Consider the following 19856-nt stretch of genomic DNA (forward strand, 5'->3'; position numbering starts at 1 on the left):
TTTTTCTTACTCTCTGTGGTGCCTTCATCATGGTTCATATTCTGGTGCCTTCTCTTTCCCAGTCTAGTCCTTCCAGGGTGAGTGTCTGTCTGCTGCTGTGTAGACATAGTTGTTAAATGCCTGCTATACTGAGTACAAAATGATAAGATAGATCTCTATTAGAACTTAAATGGAATTTGGATGATAAAGATTTCCATTTATTGACCCATGAGAAATTAGTAGATCCAAAGCTTATTCTTCAATGTCTACTTTTTAAGAAAAACAATGCAGGGATCCAGATAAAAACATTTATTACTTCCCTATCTTTTTTCTATTGCAAGGGGAGGATTTAACTTTGGTCCCTATACCAAGTAAACCATTGTTTAGACTTGAAGAAAATGCAAAATATAAAATGATGGTGGTGAGGGAGGGATCTCACTTTAAATGCTAAAGGAAATACTAGAAGAAAAATAAATCTTAGAAAATCTAGTAACAATCTTAGTCTTTTGTTAAGTGTTTATACCACAAAGTTTTGAAGAGACTTTGTTTTTCCAAAAAAAAAAAAAAAAAAAGCAAAACCAAAACTGATTAACAATTAAAAATGGCACTCATTCTCTTGTATTACATTTCATTATAGTTCATTCTCTTGTATTACAAGACCAAACTAAAAATTAAGTCAGGGTAAAGACTTAATACAGCCACTTAATACAGTGGCTCTGTATTTCTCAGGTAAAGTAGTTTATTCTTTTAGGTAATGCCTAATACACATGCACTAACCATACATGATTAGTGAATGATGGATTTGGTCAAATTTCTTGTATGGAAATTTCTTTTAGGCTATGGGCAGACATGTAAAGTGTAGCCATGTTAATATGCAGGGGAGTTGCTTCAATTTATTCCCATATAGCCATGCCTGGGAAAGTTAACTTATTCAACTTTGTGACAAAAAAAATGGTATGGAAAATGTATTTTTTTCATTTGAGATAAAGGTAAAAAGAGCAAGCATAAAGTGATATTTATAGACAATGATGGACATTTGTGATACAACCATTTAAAATTGTATGTAGGATTAGATTACTCCTTTAGATAAGGTGAAATGTGTTCAAGCCCCAAAAGATACTTTTTCATGACTGGGGAAGGCATAGTGCAGAATAATGTAAAATGTATATATCTGTATGTTAGTGATAGTGTGTGAGTGGTGGGACGGGGTATGGAATTTAAGAAAAGCGCCATCAGCCAGGCAATCATGAGATGGGAAAAAAAAATCCAAAGCGAATTATTTTGAGTATGTGCCAGAGAAAACCACTACTCCCACTATGATAGAAATACTTTAGACTGGAAAAAAAAAATCTCATGATCCACTAATACCAGAAAGAATTAATCCCCCACTATTCCACACTTGCTTCCTTTTTCACATTAGGTTGCCATAAAGAATTGTTAGAAAACCAAAAAACAATTCAAGTATAAGACTAATATTTATGGGATTCATCTTCAAAGAAGATAGCTTAACTTCAGTGAAACTTCAGTGAAAATGACTTTCCTTTTCTGAAACAGAAAACTCTTGCATGAATTGAAAACCAACTTAAATGCCTTGATTTATTTAAAACTTTCCCTTCTCCATCATGAAAAGCCTAGTTTCTGTCTTGTCAGAAACAGCCTTTATTTTTGTATGAGGTTTTATCCATGAAGACAACGCCCCCTGCTGTGACAAGTGCTTAATTGCAAAAGTATTTTCCTTTTTTTTTTTTTTTTGCTCTCAGAAAGGCTATTAAGACTAAAGGTACAATTGTTGAAGTGAAAATGACTTTATTTTGAATATACATATCATTCATTCAGTCTCATTTTTATATTGCATAGCCTTGTATGGAAGTATATAGGGAAAAATAAACAGAAATATCTAGGCATGGAAGTATACAGTCAAAGAAGACATTCAATACATATCCTTGAACAGGCTTAGTAGCGTTGTAGGACAGTATCCATTAGAAAAGAATGGGTTCATGCAAAAAATCTATCCAAACAATGGTAGGCAAGTGCAATCAGTACAAGTTATAGTTTTTTGGGTACAAAAAGTATACACGTTCTTTGGATTGAAAACATAATATAAATGAATGGCTTGGCTTTTATGTCTAAGCCAAAAATCATCTATAGAAGATGTGTGGATGTCACATGTGACAATAATGTGCTTAAGGCTACAGACAGAGGTCACCAGCTGACCAAGAGAATGCTGAGAGGTAGGGCAAGTAAAAAAAGAAGAAAAAAAAAGAAAAGAAAAGAAAGAAAAATAAAAAGAAAAATAAATGCAATAAAACCACCTCTGCCTAAATTAGAAAATAGCAAAGGCATTAAAATGATAACAGCTCTCCATACTATGCTGCATTTCTTTTTTCTGTCAAAACAATTCACTGTGAATCACTACAAAGTTCAGTGAATAAGATAAGGCAACAAATGTAAAGCCTTGGCATTAGGGCAAGTTTAATTTCCTTTCATTTTACACAGGAGGGGGGAAAAGAATACAGAACTAGAAAATGCGCATCTTTCCATTCAACAACACTAATTTTTAAATGCTCATATATACTGTGTTTGGCACAAGAGGGATAGGCACATGAAGATTAATTAAATCTCAAGCTTCCACCTCCAAGATTTTACATATGGAAAGCCAAGCAAAGATAACAGTTCTTTACTGTTTTAAAAATCAAATGCTTAAGCAGGTTTTAAAAATTGAGATGAAAAATATGATAAGGAAAAACAGCAAAGAAAGATACTGAACAAAATCTCCTGGTTTCCTTTACAGTTTCTTTTTTTCCCGTTTATTTTTTCCAAATTCCATTTTACAGCAGAAATGCAAACCACTTAGGATAGCTATGGCTCAATATTGCTTGGTGCTTTCCTCTTAAGACATCATCTTCTTACACTCCACTGAACAGAAAACCATCCCTTCTACTGGCATGAACTTCTGCCCAATGAGACACTTGCTGCAGCAGGAACACAAAAAGCACTCTGTGGACGCATGCCAGCTGAAGTTGTTATAGGTCACTCGCTGCACTTCAGGATCAATGGCATTGTGGCATCCTTGACAAACCTGTTAAGTCAATTACACAAATAAGAGAAGAGGATGAGAGATCAAACTGTGATGGTAACATTGTCATGTAGGAACAAACAACACATTTCTTTCAGATGGTAAATTTAACTGAGAATGGCCACCTCAAGAATATACAGCTGAGAGTGACCTTCTGGTTAACCTTTTTAGCCAACTTAATTGGGGTCTAAATGTAGAGCACTGTGAGGAATAACAGGTGAAGGCCAAAAGGTGATTTGATGCTTGTAAGATATCCCATGATGTTTGAAGCAGAAAGTCTTGATGGCAAGTTTCAAAGCAGTTTCCTTTCAGCGTATTCTACTAGACTGCATCTTAGTAATTATAAAAAAAAGTCTTACGATTTTTCCTATAATACCAAATGCTGGTGAAGATGTGGAACAATAGGAACTCTCATTCATTACTGGTGAGAATGCAAAATGTATAGCTACTCTGGGAGATAGTTTAACAGTTTCTTAGAAAACTAAACCTACTTTTATCATAAAATCTAAAATTGTGCTCCTTGGTATTTACCTAAAGGAGTTGAAAACTTGGACCCACAAAAACCTGCACATGGATGTTTATAGGATCTTTGTTCATAATTGCCAAAATTTGAAGCACCCAAGATTTCTTTTGGTAGGTGAAGGGATAAATACACTGTGGTACATCCAGACAATGGACTATTAACCAGTGCTGAAAAGATATGAGGTATCAAACCATGAAAAACATGGAGGAATAAATGCATATTGCTGAGTGAAAGAAGCCAATCTAAAAAAGCAACATACTGTACGATTCCACCTGTATGACATTTGGCAAAGGTAAAACTATGGAGAAAATAAGAAGATTGTGGTTGCCAGGGGTGGGATAGGGAGGTGGGAGACAAGAACAGGTAGAACACAGAGGACTTTTAGGTCAGTGAAAACATTCTCGATGATATTATAATGATGGATGTGTGTCATTCGCCTGTTCTACACATTTGTCCAAACCCACAGAATATACAACACCAGGAATGAACCCTGAGGTAAACTACGGACTTTGGGTGATTATGATATGTCAATGTAGATTCATCACTGGTAAAAAATGTAGCATTCAGGTGAGTGATGTTGATAATGACTGATGTTATATATGTTTGAGCACAGGGGTTACACAGGAAGTTGCTGGGTCTTCCTCTCACTTATGTTTTAAAACTAAAACTGCTCTTAAAAAAATAGTCTTAAAAAAAGATTTTTCCTCACTCTTTAAAGCTTTGAAGTAGTAATTTCACTAGCTTTACCTCTGACACATGAGATTATTAACACCACTAATTTCTAGACAGTATGAAATGAAAATCATGTTCAAGGTAATTAAGGACTCAATTAAAAATACTGACAGTGTTTGAGAATAATTAGTTTGCACTAAAAATATAACTTGTAGCTAACTGGTTTCTGTTCTAAGTCATAATTTATGTATAATCTAATATTGTAAAACATTAATACTTACATTCTTTGTACCATTCAGTGTATGTTATGTACAAATAAATATATGGCATACATGCACATTCACACCCAGACACATACATAATTTTCTCCTTTAGCTGAGCATGTATATGAAGAAAATACATGAACAACCCTCAGTATTATAGGAGAAAACAAAACTACCCTATTAAGACCTCCAAAACACTAGACAGACCATAGGCCTTCTTGTTTATGCATGTTCTGAATGAATGTGACCATCTAAAGGTTTTAAGTATTTTTATAACAAGTGAAGAAAGGAACGAATTGTCCTGCATTACATAAAAATGTCTAATCTTCCACACCTTTGGTTTCTTAATGTCTGTCAGGAATCACTGAGAGCTGAAGGTAGGTCATTTAACCTGACCCTCCTTACTTAGGAGACCTTAAAATGTGGCTACTGTTCAGCAGGGAAACTGGTTTAGGGTATGATGTGAGACCTTGTTACAAATATCCACTTCGAACATGCAATATACTTTCCATACTTTATAGAGCTACACGGCTTCTAATTACAGAGACTATAGCTGCTTAATTCACAGGTTATGTCAACCTAGTGTTTCCTGAGAAGCAAGGGAGAGATTCTCTCTCCATGGTCAATACACTCTTCCTGAATACAACAAAAAGAGTGTTTTAATTACAAATGCACTCTTAATTTGTAGCTGTACCAGGCAAGCAGTTGCTTATGCAAATATTCCTATCTTGTAGCTTTCTATTTAGAATGTAGTTCTATGTAGTTTTTATGTTTCATATTAATTTTTCAATATTTTAAACACGCCTGTATAAAACAGAAGCATGTCACACTCAATTTTTTTTAATCCCTTGCTTTTAGACCAAGACATACCTTTATTTCATTCCTCTAATAATACTTGTGGATCTTTTTATAATCTTTTAAAACTCATGTTGATTTTAGAATTTTTTTATATTTATTTTGAAAGAGAGAGAGAGAGAGAGAGCATGAGTCGGGAAGGGACAGAGAGAGAGGGAGAGAGAGAATCCCAAGAAGGCTTAGCATCATCAGGGCAGAACTTGATGCGGGGCTTGATCCCATGAACTGTGAGATCATGACCTGAGCTGAAACCAAGAGTTGGACGCTGAACCCAACTGAGCCACCCAGACGCCCCTTTCATTTGTGATTTTCAAAAAGAGATAACTACTATTCAATTATATGTAAAATTGACGGAATTATTTAGATTAAAAAAAATGAACTATACACTGAATGGTATAGGAATTTAGGGTTAGTGGTTTCGTATAATTTAGTTTTGCTAATAATTTGTCATTCATCCCGAAGTCTGACATTTAGTCCCAGCTAAGGTCTACTGCTCCTAATTTTTCATAAATCTGAAAGTTGCCTAGGCCTCATTGAGGGTCTGGGGATTATGGAAACAATCAGGGGATAATGTGTTTTTCACTTTCTGCTTGGCATTTGATTTTTCTGGGTTCTTAAACCTCTGATATTTCAATTAGTTCTTATATCCTTAAATTTCTCCTACTTTTTTAGTTTATTTATACACAATGTGAAAAAGCTAATGACACTGGTTGTAATGAGCTCTCTGGCGGGAGGTTCCTGTGAGATCTCAGAGATGTGAATTCAGGGGGTGGCCATTTGAGACCAGAATTCCAGAGACCATGCAGAGACAAACTAGGTGTATTTCCCATTACCCTCTTTCCAAGTTAATTTTTATCTCAGAAATGCTCTGTTTTGAGTTCAGCTCTTGCCTTCAGGTTTATACATAATTTGTTTGTTTGTTTGAAGATTAAAAGATCTTAGCAGACTGATGCTCTGAACTAGATAATCTTCAAAATTTTACACCATTTAGTATGTGGCATGGGTAGCTCTTTTTGCCATGTGCTGGCTTGTTCAGGCAATGGAGAGAAATGTTCATTTTACTTTTAGACAAAGGGCAGCAGTGCATCTTACTGAGAAAGTAAACTTTCTAAAAGAAATCACACCATATTGTAAAGCTAAATAATTTAGACTCTCTCTCTTTTAATAATATCTGTGGTTATTCCTCTCTGTTGGTTAGTTACAATATAATGAAGAGAAACTTCTAACAGTTAAATAAAGCAGCTTCATCTATTTAAAGCTTTATTCAGTAAATATTTATTGAGTATCTACTATGCTGTTCTAGTGTTGTAAGTACAAAACAAAGCAAACAAAATTTCTGCCCCCATGGGGTCTGCATCCTAGTCCCTGAGACCAAGGTCACACACCCCTACAATAAAATACATATTATGGTAACCCTTTCTTTTCCTTTAGAGAAACTGTAGGAACAAAATTCAGAGAAGCAGTTTTTAGCTAAATCATGTACCAGGCCACATGGTGATTCATTATCTTTTCCCCAAGTACAATGAGTGTCCCTGTTGATCCCAAAGATAATGAGAAATATTAGAACACAAATCAGTCACTCAAACATTTCCTAAGGGCAGACATTAAGGACATGGAAATAAACAGGCAAGCTCTATCCACCAGCTACTTATAGTCTAGGGGAGGAGACAGATAGGTGGTATTAATTACATACAGATGTGACTCATGGGAACACAGAGAGGCATTGTGGCCAGAGAAAAGGGGTGGAGCTTGGGGCAAAAAATCAAGAAAGGTGTTCTAAAAAAAGTTAAGCCTACATCAATTCTGGGGGAATATACAAGCATGTCAGGTAAAATAGGGAATAGGAAGGAGGGTGGATCAGACAAAGGAATTAGTATGAATAGAAGACCAAGAACAGTGTATAAACTAGAAAATGAGTAACTTTGTGTTAGATAACTAGTAGAAGAGGCTGGGCAGGCAAGAAAGGGCTAGATCTGTTAAGAAAAGGCTTGATGATTACGTTTGCATTTCAGAAAGATTATCTTCCATCATAACAGAAGGTGGCTTTGCACAAGGTGAAGAATGGAAGTGGGGAGACCAAATTCGAGGTCACTACAATAATCCGAATGACAAAAAATAAAGGTCTGATGTTGAGTAGTTGTAACTGTGAGGATCTGAGATTTACTGATAAGGCAGAATTGACAGAAAATGATGGACTATACTCAGGAATGCATAAAGGTTGAAAATTTTGGCACTGGCATCAAAACTAGTTACTTTATTTTCCGTAGTATCACACTCCTGAAATGATATAAATATTTCATTCTATTCTTTTATGCTTTACTTGATAGCTCATGGGAGTCTTTAGCTAGTACATATTTTCCTGCTTATAAAGAAGTAAATGTCTATCATTTTAATACCGCTGGATTAAAGGGTTTACCATATATGGTCAATTTTCTTTATATACTCTTTATCTAAATTACTTATCTCTTGGCCATCATGCAATAGCAGCTCTGTGTAAGCAGGGTAGAGCTAAGAAAAAATATATATTTATTTTTTATGTATTTTTATATTATATTTTATAAATATATTTATATTTTAACTATATTTATCATTAAATATTTGAATGTTTGGCTGATGCAAATAACTCTAAACACACAGGTCAAATTTTGTTATACTAAATCAATTCGCAATGAGGGTTTAAGAACTAGGCATTGTACAATCTCCAGGTTAAAAATAAAAAATGAAGCCTTAGTGGGGGGCTTTAGGAACATGAACAGAAATCATAAACGCTCAAATACAGCTAAGGAATATGAACAGCCCCTAAAAATATTAATGTAAATGACTCTGATCTATATGATGAGAATCAATCAATCTCATTCCCATTAAAGAACTATTTTTTAGTGGGGATTTGATTACTAAGTAGTGCTTATAATCTACAGAATATACTGTACAGACAGAAATCTTGAGGTAGCTCACAGTGAATGTATGTATTGTTTTTGAATTACCTGAAATTTAACACCCTGTGGTAGGGATTACATGTTTCCTATTTAAGGATATTACCGTCTGTTTCTCATTTGTGAGAGGGTCAAATAAAGGCATAATGTAAAGTCCTAAAGCAGGTCAAGGCGACCATATGCCTAGAATGCTCCTTACCACAGCATGATTCTTCACATAGCAGGGCTTACACACGGGCTTGTCATTGACCATCACGTATATTTCCCCAGCTAGGATGTTGTCACAGTCAAAGCAGCAGAAGTGTTTCAAATGCCAATTTTGGTTTTCTGCCTGGGTGTACTCATTGCTGAATATTAACTGAAAAGAGGGCAAAAATAAGATGAATCATATATTTTCCTTTTTGGTACAAACGACAACGCCAGGTTCTTTAGATCAATAAAGGTTTTAGATCCACAGATAATATCAACCTACTTTCCTGGGCCCAAAGTCTAAAAATAACCTAAAGCTTACACTCGGCTTATTATTTAGTTTAGCACAAATCAATCTTTTTTGTTTCTGGACGGTCTTTCATTAGTCAACACAATTAACACGGTCACTCAGAATGACTGAAGTTAAAAGATTTTCTTTTCCACTCATCTCCTCTGCATGTAAATAAAGCAACTGATGCTTGGTTAATTCATGTCACCTTTCTGCTAAGGATGGCCTTGTTAGATGGTAAGGGGACTCTATGGAGGTACAAGAAGTAGCCTGCCTACGGTGGCCACAGAGAACATACCTCATCACAGCCAGCACATCGTGGTTTCTCACTGTCACAGTAATGTCTGCCACAGTATAGCTTCCCATTCTTCCAGAAATAAATCATGTCGACCAGGAGTTCCTGGCAGGCACTGCAGACGAAACAAGCCGGGTGCCACAGTTTATCATAGCCGGCTCTTTCAGCGTAGATGGCTGGGTCACCCTCCTTCATACTCAGTTTGCAGCAGTAGCAGGACTGAAAGGGAAGCCATCCAAAACAATCTGGTCATCGTAACCTGGGCATTTCTCATCATCAGTTTACCAGGAATTCGGAGAAAAAATTTACAAGAGAGATGATTTCTACTAACATTAGTAATTTGTCCATGGAGACAACCAGGTGTTCTTACTTCCAGGAAGTGGGCTCCCTTGGCTTCCTCCAGTCTCTTCAAACCTAATTTTTGTGCCCTGCTGGTAACAGAGCACTGTTTCCTTAATTAAAGTCACTTACAGAAAAGGGCTAACAGTAATTTTCACCACAATTTTTAAGGGGTTCTCTCAAAATGATTACCTTAGAGCTTATTATTACCTTTTCTTGCTAAGCCTTATTGGTTGGATCTATGGGAAATATATTACAGTAAGTTTGGCTCTTACTTTTTGTTCATCTGTATCATAATTCTCTTCTACTTTCAAGGCATAAAAAAAAGACTTCAATTTCTCTAAGAGATTTTTTAAAAATATGATTGACTATATAGTTGACCCTTGGACAACACAGGGGTTAGGGGTGCTGACTCCCCAATGCAGTAAAAAATCCATGAATAACTTTCTTTTCCACATATAAATTTTGACTTCCTCAAAACTTAACTACTAACAGTCTACTGTTGACTGGAAGCCTTACCAATAACATAAATGGTCCATTAACACATATTTTGTATGTTATATGTATTATGTAATGTATTCTTACAATAAACTAAACTAGAAAAAAGAAATTATTAAGAAAATCCTATGGAAGAGAAAATACATTTATAGTACTATACTGTATTAATTTAAAAAATCTGTGATAAGTGGACATGCACAGTTCAAGCCCATTTTTCAGGGTCAACTGTATACTCACATAAATTTAAATTTGAATTTTAGGCATGTTCTCACAAACAAAACTGAGTTAACCAAAGCATGTATTATTCTTGTTTGTGGGAAGAGATAAACAATTAACACCAAAATTATGTTTAGAAATAGATTCTATATGTCATATGTCTATATGTCATATTCCAGCATGACACCAATGCTAACTACCATGTACACATACAACTCCCAATTATCCTTGGCAACAGATAATCAGAAAACCTCGCTTTAGACAGAGGTTTCCAACATGATGATTTGCTAAAATAAACCTAAACTGAATTTTAATTTATTTCCTTCACCTACCCTTTTGGAAAACAGAGGAATGGCTCCTCAAAAAAATGTTCAAGGAAAGGGAAATAACCAGTAAATACACCAATTGAGCCAATGATGTGACCTCTCTACTTACATACTGAGTTCTTTTGTGTTCGGCCGATTTGCCCTCCATGGCCCCCACTGCTGCCGTGGTGCTTCTGTCCCCTCCAGGGAGGAGCATTCTGTTGGGGCCTTGCGTGTCCATCTCACGGGGAAGTTTGACATCTCCTACTCCCAGAGCCTCACTCTTATATTTCTTCACAAACTGTTCCATCTCCTTCACCTCTTTGGGAGACAACTCATGGCACTTTGAAGGGTCTTGATCGTGTGCAGGGAGCTGCTTTGCCAGCTGCTTCTTTCGGTACTGTGCCCCCTCTGAACCTGCCACGGGCTGCTTCTCCTTTGGCAGCATCTGCATGTATTGCCTGGCCTGAGCCACAACGAGACCAGTGTTAACTGGGAGATGGTCTGGCCATTAGACAAGCAATATTTTATAATACACATCAGAAGCGAGTTATATAAGAAAGAAAAGTGTTTTATCCATTTGTAACAGTCTTCGTAATATAAATATGTTGAGATGAAAACACATTCAAAAAAGGTACAGCAAATAGATTTAGTTCAGTAAAAATAAACACATTTTTCTCCATGATATGAAAGCTTTTTTTCAGCTTATAAAAGATTTTGCTTACTAATGTCTACTTGAGCTAAATATACAAATGTATATTTGCAAGAGAACATCAATTTTTAGAAGGCACGTTTAGATGTTTAGAATGGCCTGTATAGATCAACAGTGTTTTCACCATTATAAAAAATATTATCACAAGGTTCACTTGAATGATTTTAACTAATCTTCTTAAAAGACTTCCAAATGTCATATTTAGTTGTTATTAACAGTAAAGGGAGTTTGACACAAAATTGCCCTTTTTTGGCCTTACATAGTAAAATATACTGTTTAACATTGTTTCATTCTAAAAAAATGACAGAAAATTCTATTCTTTACATATTCTTCGCTATCTTAAGAGAAATCTTCTCAAGAGTAAGCTAGAAGTTACTAGATTTATACAAAACATCTGTTTTCATCTAATTATTAAGAATGTCAGACCATTTGCTCAAAAAGATTAACATATCTAAGTAGTCAAGAAATTCTATGAAGTATCTAATCTTAGTTTTAAAAAACCAATAGCAGTTGGAAGTCAAAGTAACAAGAACCCCAGAAAAATAATGGACTTGGGGTTGATTAGCTGACTAAAGGACTGCCCTAAATAAGTAGCCTCAGAACTTTAACAAAGAGATGGCCCTTCCCCTTATTATTTACCAATGCCTGATTCTGGACAGGAGGAGCCCACTCGTAGGTAACTGTATTGATGGAGACATTCTTCTTGGCAGCAACTGGATTGGTCAGTATCATAACATTACGTTTATACATGGGAATTCCATCTGTTTTTAGCTTGGCAATCAGGGTGGTATATTTGGTGTCTTCAAAAAGTTTTCCCACTTTTCGATCCTCTTCATTGCTCAAGAGGACGTCATGCTCTTCTTGGCCACACTTGCAGTTACGACATATTTTTCTATAAGTTTGGAGATAAGTAAGCAATAACTAATTATACCTAATCAATAAGTAAATATACTCAAATATTTATAGTTTATAAAATACTTTTATATGCATTCCATATAATGGTACAGAAAGGCAAGCCACTGGGTGGGGATTCTAAGTACCTATCCATAAATTTAAGCAAGGAAACATAAAAATGTACCTTCACTTTATAAAACCTTAAAAACCTTAATCAAAAACCTTTTGATTAAGTGTATGCTCAAGGGGGCATGTCTGAACATTCCTCATTTTCTTAAATAGATAAGTAAATGAAATCACCAAAACACTATCATAGAAAGAGGTTTCATATTTTATTGCATGGTAACATTTATTTCATAGTCAGTACCCAAGTTTTTTGTTTTTTTGTTTTTTTTTTTCAGTGAGAGGGAGGCTGATATAACTTTTCTGATTAAGGACTATTATCCTAGATTTAGCTTTAGCTTTCCTCATTTCCTTTCCTGTCCCCTTTCTATTTCCTTTCCTCTCCTTTTTCATTTCCTGTTTCCTTTTTCCTTTCTCTTTCTTTCCTTTCCTTTCTTTTACTTCTTCAAACACTCAGTGACCACTTACTATGTGCTTTCTTATGTATAAAAAAAAAGATAAATGAAAGTCTCTGGACTTTTCAAGAAATGAAATGAAAGATACCACTAAATGAAAGACACCGCTCCCCTTCCCCAATCTGGTCTAGCAGGTAATCATTCTTTAATGCAACATATATGAGTGTCCATGTGCTAAACAATGTACTTTATTGATATGCCCTATTACTGCATTTGTGATAGGAAAGAAAAGTACAAGGCACTTTGAGAGGGTATAATTTTGACTTGGAACTGGTGAGAAAAGGACTCCATAAAAACAAATTCCATAAGAAAGTAATATATTTAGGTTGAGGTCTGAAGGATGTATAAAACAAGCATGAAATATGTGTGTGTGTGTGTGTGTGTGTGCGTGTGTGTGTGTGTGTGTGTGTATTTGAGATGGGGTAAAGAAAGAAGAAGAAAAGCCTCCAAATATTGAGTAGAAAGAGTATTTGTGGTGGTCCTGAATTAGGAAAGAGCTTGTGCCCTTAGGTCCCATGGTCTGAGAGGGCTGGTATGATTGCAGTGAGGTAAATAAATGGGGAGTGACAAGGTTGGAGAGGTAGGCAGGCATGAGATCATGCAGGGACTTGTAGGATACATTAAAGAATTTGGCTTTCACTCTAAGAATAAGCAGGAGGCACTGAAGGCTTTTAGGTAATGGATAACACAATTAGATCTGTAATACTTATAATATGGAAAATGGGTTAGGGGTAGACATAATTGGAAGTAGGGAGACCAATTAACATGTCAGTGGTGCATCCGGTTTGCAATGGCATGGTTCTAAGTAACAGGGACTACTTCACAAGTGGAATTTACATCTTGGATGGTTATTGTTGTAGTCTACATAAGATGTGTTATAGCTTGGACTAGAGTATTTAACAGTGCAGATTAAAAAAAAAAAGTAACAGATTTAAGATCTCCTTGAATGTAAAACTGACTAAACTTTGTGGTTCATTTGGATGTAGTGATGGTAAAGGGAAGGCCCAGTCTGTCAAAAAATGAACCCAGGTTTCCAAGATGAGTAAGCTAGTAGAAGAAATGTAACTTATTAAGACAATAAATGTAAAAGAAGAATAGATCTTAGGTATTAGGGGAAGATTGATGAAAGTCCTCCAAAATTCAACTACTGAAAAGTTTGAAATGCCTATGAAACAGTATAAAGGTATCAAGTAGATTGTAGGATATAGAGATCTAGTGTTAAAAACTGTAGCCTGGTAGAAAATATAAATTTGGGAATCAGGGTATGACACATTTGCATATAAGTTGAATAGATCACTTTCATCTCCTGGGCAAGAATAGAGGGAAAAGGTAGAGGACTGGAGGAAGGAAGGAGTCTGGCAAAGAAGCAGAAGCTGGAGAAGGTGACAGAGGAAAACAGTGAAGTAGAGAGACTTTGTGGTGTTAAAAACCTAAGCTGGAAGTAAATATAGGGCAAAAAGAATATATAAATCAGAGGGAGGAGGTGAGAGTTTTAAAAGCCATTCGAATATTCTTACATTGTTCAGGAAGATATTGAAGATGTAGATTAACATGAGATGTTGTTAAAGCATGTGTTTTAAACTATCTAGAAAACTAAAGAAGGAAATACTACATATAATTTCAAACATATAGAGAAAATGGAATGACAATATAAAACTCAATTAATTAAACAGAAGGCAGTAAGAGAGGAGGAAAAAAGAAACTTAGGACATTAGGACATTTAGAAAGCACAAATTAAGATGGTTGATATAATCCAAATATACCAAAAGTCACAATAAACAGACTCAATTCTCCAGTTAAAAGACAAAGGATTTCAGTCTGGATAATACAACAAAATCAAACTATACACAACTCGGAAGAAACACTTAAAATTTAAGGACACAGAAAGGATGAAAGTGTAAAGACGTAAAAAGATACATCAGGCAAATACCAACAAAAAGTAAGTTAGGCACCTATATTAAAATCATGCACTTTGGACTTTAATGCTTTCATTTAATCTGTAGTAAAGAGTGTGCCTACATAGTGACAGAAGTTTAAAATCACCTCTATGATGTAACGATTCTAAAATTAATATAGTCTAAAAACCTAAATTCAAATTATATAAGCAAGACACCAAAACTTTAAGAAATAGACAAACTTATTATAGTAATGCTAAAAAATTAGAAATAAAGATTTGAGTAACACAATAAGCCTGATCAAGCAGACACATAAAAAATATCTTATCCAGTGACTGGGGAACACATTCTTTTGGGGAACATTTGAAACACTTCAGAAAACTGAACACATACTGTGCCATAGACAAAGTCTCAAATGCCCAGGAGGGGGCGCCTGCGTGGCTCAGTCAGTTGAGTTTCTGATGTCAGCTCAGGTCATGATGTCATGGTTCATAAGTTCAAGCCCCATATCAGACTCTGTGCTGACAGCCCCGAGCCTGAAGCCTGCTTCGGATTCTGCGTCTCCCTCTCTCTCTGCCCCTCCCCCACTCACGCTCTGTTTCTCTCTCAAAAATAAATACACATTTAAAAAATGAAAAAATAAAAAAAATAAATGCCCAAGGAATCACCATCAACCACATTATCTGAACAGAATATAATTATGCTAGACATCAACAGCAAAAAAGTAACTAGTAAGTAATTTTGGGGTGCCTGGGTGGCTCAGTTAAGCATCCGACTTCAGCTCAGGACACGATCTTAGGGCTCATGGGTTTGAGCCCCACATTAGGCTCTGTGCTGACAGCATGGGGCCTGCTTGGGATTCTCTGTCTCCCTCCCTCTCTGCCCCTCCCCTGATCTCTCTCTCTCTTTCTCTTTTTGTCTCTCTCTCAAAATAAATAAACTTAAAAAAAAGAAAATACTTTTAAAAGACTCCTAAAAAATTTAATATTGAAACAATCACAATAGAAATGAAAAGAAATAGCATTTTTGAGAAAAAAGAAAACAAAACTATTACTTCTTGAAATGCAGAACACAACTAAAGGGGTGCTTAGGATAAAGGGACAGCTAACATGCTCAAGTTAGAAAGAAGAGAGAATAAAATTAATTAACTCAGGAAGTTAAAAAAAAATTAGAAAAAATAAGCCTGAAGTACATGGAAGGAAAATAAAGATAATAGCAGAAACTAATAAAGCAAATGTTTGCTTCTTGTAAGATGCAGGAAAAAAAACATTCAATACATTTCAACATCCCTTCTGATTATATTTTGTTTATTCATTTTAGCTATAGAAGGAAACTAGACAGGATTTTAGAAAGGGTTTCTGGAAAAAAAGCTCAAACTCAGCACACATCATTAGTGCATTCATTTTAGGATGTGAAGCAAGGAAGCAACCTTGCCATCACTTCATTCACATAGTCCTGTGGGTACTAATCAGAGAAGTAAGAAAAATCAAAGAAATAGAAGTTATAAGGATTCATCAGAAAGGAAAAGTTAAACTGTTGTTAATCACAGATGCAATGATTGATCATACAAATGTATTAACATCAGTAAGAGTTTAAGAAGCATTCTGGATTTAAAATAAATAAAATTGGATTTCTCTACACCAAAAAAACTAGGAAAAACAACTAAATATTTATTAGATTGATCTCTTTACTAGATAACAAATTATTAAATAATTACAGATTTTTGTGTCCTGTTTTCTTAAGGTGAGGTGTCCAAACCAAAAATATCAGATCTGACATGTGCAGTCCCAGAAAGAGATTGAGACAGAGAGGGACAGAGTCAGAGATATGAAGGCTAGGGGGGCAAACTAATTTCCTTCTGCACAAATTGGTCAGAAATCTTTATTTGGTAAGTATCTGAAGAGTCTGCAGATTCTAGTTCAGCTATAAAAGACTCTTATATCTGGTTATCTCACACTCCCACCCAGTGGAAAGGAGTATATTGTTCTATTACAGTATGTTCTTCATTCTTGTTCATCAGTTAACAAAAATGATATAATTATTTATAAAACCATCACATTACTTTTGGATCAAGTTTAAAATCATACTTTACTGAGGGGAAAATGGCAGGGTGGGAATTTAGTTCCTAATATAGATAAATAGATCCTTATATGGCTGTGAACTATAGCATGCATCCTAATAATTAGTAAAGTGACTGACTATGGGAGGAAGTAATCATGTTACAAGGATATGTGATGAAAGGTATGGATTTCCTCTGGAAATGTTTATTATCCAGTTCTATTCCAGAACAACATGTACACCAGAAAATAAGGGGAACTAGATTTTAGAATTTGAAAGACAAAAAAGCACCTGAAAAAAAAAAGCCTTCTGGTTTTCAATTCACAAGCTATGACAAACTGTAACATGAGTAAATAAATTATATTTACTATGAAAATGTTATACATAAAAAGGTATATTAACCAATGATATAAAAGCCATCTCTATACTTTTTCTTATTACTTATATCAGCTATTTTGGGGAGATTTACATTCTGAGAATATATATATTTTCCCCATCCACCCCTCACCAACCCAACATACCTTATTAAGCAAGTAAAATCGGTTAAAGCAATATACCAATAGCAGCAGGAAAAAGAAGTTTTCAGCTTTCAAAGTGGGGAAAACCTGACTGATTCATGATAGCTTTTAAAATCACAAATACATTATAAACCCCATCTGCATCCTTGCCGCAACATGGTGGTCTGTGGTAAAGAGCACTTGGCAGGAATGTGACTCAGCAGGGGTGGGATGGTTTTTCAGTTAGAGTTGTCATCATGACAACAGCTGGAGTGACCACAACCCTTCCAGACCCCTTACCCTGGAGCTCCATTTTTACAACAAAAAGGGATAGCCACAAACCACAATTCAAGAAAGAAACCTATAAAATCTGGGCCAGGTGCCAGGAACTATCCATTACAGAAACGTATGCTATTTAATACTTAAATCTATGCTATTTACTAGTTAAAAAAAATTTTTTTAATAATTAATTTTGGGGGTTTTTAGTCTACAGTGTTTTACATTTGAATCACCCATATTTAAATTGGAAAACTTTATTTTTACAAATATCTTTTAAGAACTTTTAAACTCATTAGGAAGACAGCCTGTAAGTTAATTGAGAGGAAAATTCTGTTGAGGAATTGGGGGATTTTCTTGGTATCCAAGAAAAAGCATAAGAATGAGTAGGATATTTATCACATAATTAATTTCAACCTGAAATAACGCAGATTCCATCCTTAAGAAAATGAAGAACTTTAAAAAACTGGTTTTATGCCAACTTATAACAAGACAACAATGGCATGGGTGAGCACAGTACTCACGTTGCTGGGGTATGTACAAACATGTATGGTTTGTTTAGTATCTTTCCTCAGATGCTCCACCAGTAATTTTTGATGATATATGCAGACAGATAGCCTGTTTACCACATTTATTTGATAGCAATTTTGGGGGGAGTTGTAAGTCAGTTACCATACTTAGCACAGTTGCCAAATCTCTAAATCTTCTAAACTGTCCTAGAGCGCTTGTCCCCAAATTCTCCATAGGATGTTAATAAAAGTTATGTGGGGGAAGAAAGAAGGGAGGCGAATTGAGAATTAAGTTTATTTAAAATGATCTTTTTTATGACTTTTTAAAAAGATGCAAATGTAGTCTGAGAGAGTGAGAAGGGGAGGAGGTTTATTTGTATGAAAAAGTTCTTTGTAAAAAAAAAGTTGAGCACGTTAACACATACACACGCAAAGGTTAATATGAATGACAAATCAGGACTGTAAACTCAAATTTTTACATTACAACTTCAGATTTCTTGAGTTAAATCCAGGAGAGGGAATGCCAAACTGTACCAAAGGTACTGCCTCAGAAAAATACATAGATTTACAGTTTCAAGCTGAAAGCAGACAAGAAACTATCCTCCATCCCCAACCCCAAAGAGAAATTATTTTTGTATCACTATTTGTAAAATATATATATATTTTTTTGTTTTTACAAGGCAAGTAGTAGCAACCGGAGTGCTCTGACATGCTGCCAGCACTCACAGTGATTTAAAGGTATGGTCATGGCACTACTACAAACCATATTTTAAAAGGGCTGGAAGCTGCCCGTTTATAAGAGGGATATACTTATATGGACTTAAGCATGGGCCTCTTGTTACAGAATTCAACACAAGGATTAATCCATTTATGGTATGGAATTTTTAGTTTTCAGCCAGCCCTAAGCCAATCGGAAATTCTCTGAACAGATGTATGCTATATTCAAGTAACATTTTTCTTTTAAGATGCTACTGTTTTATTAGATGGATTTATGGAAGATAAGACAAAAGAATAATTTTATTGCTTACGTAATAAATGATCTATTATTCCAAATAATATTACTATACTTTCATATGAAATAATTGATTATAAACTTGAAATCTTGGGTTTGCATCTTAACATTTCATAAATATTTGTTAGCTCTAAATATTATTTTTACTTGACAGTGTGTCCAGAAGATAGTATAGCTCTTATTTGGTAAGTATCAGGCATCCTCAACCTTTTATTTTCTCCTAGTCTTGTAATTATTGATGGAGTGAAGAAAGAGAGTGCTCACAGATAAAGCATCATTGTCCAAAAAAGACATATGTCACAAAAGCACCACACTATAGAGAAGAGAGCCTGGTGCAGTCCAAAGTTCACTGGTCATGAGCGTGTAAACATGGGTTCTAGTTTCTGTTCTGCTGTCTAGAGAGATGGTTGAGGAGGAAGGTTTTGGCAAGCTTTGAGTCCAAATTCTAGCTCTGCCACCTATAAGCCTTGCCTTTGGTAAGTCATTTAACTTCCCTCAGTGTTTGATTTCTCATATATAAAATGGGAATACTATCACTTATCCCAAAGGATAGTATGAAGATTAGTAACAGCCAAGTATGTAAAGTGCTATGATAAGCAGAAGTTTAAGACAGCCCCTATGACCTGCAATCTCTGGTGTTAATCTCATGATTATGTTACTATGGTATGGCAAAGAGAAATTATCTAGGTGTGCCAAATCTCATCACGTGAGCCCTTAAAAAACATAAGTTTTCTCTGGCTGGGAGCAGAAGAGGAAGTCGGAGAGATTTAAGGCACAGAAAGGATTCCAAGCACGTTATTGACTTTGAAGACAGAGATGGCCATGTGCCAAGGAATGTGAGTGGCTTCTAGAAGCTGGGAACAGCCCCTGACTGACAGCCAGCAAATAAACAGGGACCTCATGCCTGCAACCACAGGAAATGAAGGAAGTGAATTCTACCAACATTACAAATGAGTCTGGAAGCAGATTCTTCTCCCAATTTCCAGATTAGAC

The 19856-nt window shown here is 35.4% G+C and overlaps 1 protein-coding gene across 2 annotated transcripts in view; it reads right to left on the reverse strand.

Annotated features, from left to right (window-relative positions):
- Positions 1-1765: 1765 nt before the first annotated feature.
- The window catches only part of TES (testin LIM domain protein), a 46522-nt gene continuing 28431 nt past the window's right edge, over positions 1766-19856 (reverse strand). For both annotated transcript variants that reach the window (XM_027075317.2, XM_053218180.1), the window contains 5 exons: positions 11784-12036; positions 10563-10898; positions 9078-9293; positions 8501-8659; positions 1766-3058 (listed from right to left, as the gene is read on the reverse strand). In XM_027075317.2, the coding sequence (XP_026931118.1) occupies positions 2870-3058; positions 8501-8659; positions 9078-9293; positions 10563-10898; positions 11784-12036 (1153 nt within the window). In that variant the 3' untranslated portion in view covers positions 1766-2869. The remainder of the gene's footprint in view (positions 3059-8500; positions 8660-9077; positions 9294-10562; positions 10899-11783; positions 12037-19856) is intronic.

Source organism: Acinonyx jubatus, chromosome A2 (genome assembly GCF_027475565.1).
Source record: "Acinonyx jubatus isolate Ajub_Pintada_27869175 chromosome A2, VMU_Ajub_asm_v1.0, whole genome shotgun sequence".
Classification (NCBI taxonomy): domain Eukaryota; kingdom Metazoa; phylum Chordata; class Mammalia; order Carnivora; family Felidae; genus Acinonyx; species Acinonyx jubatus.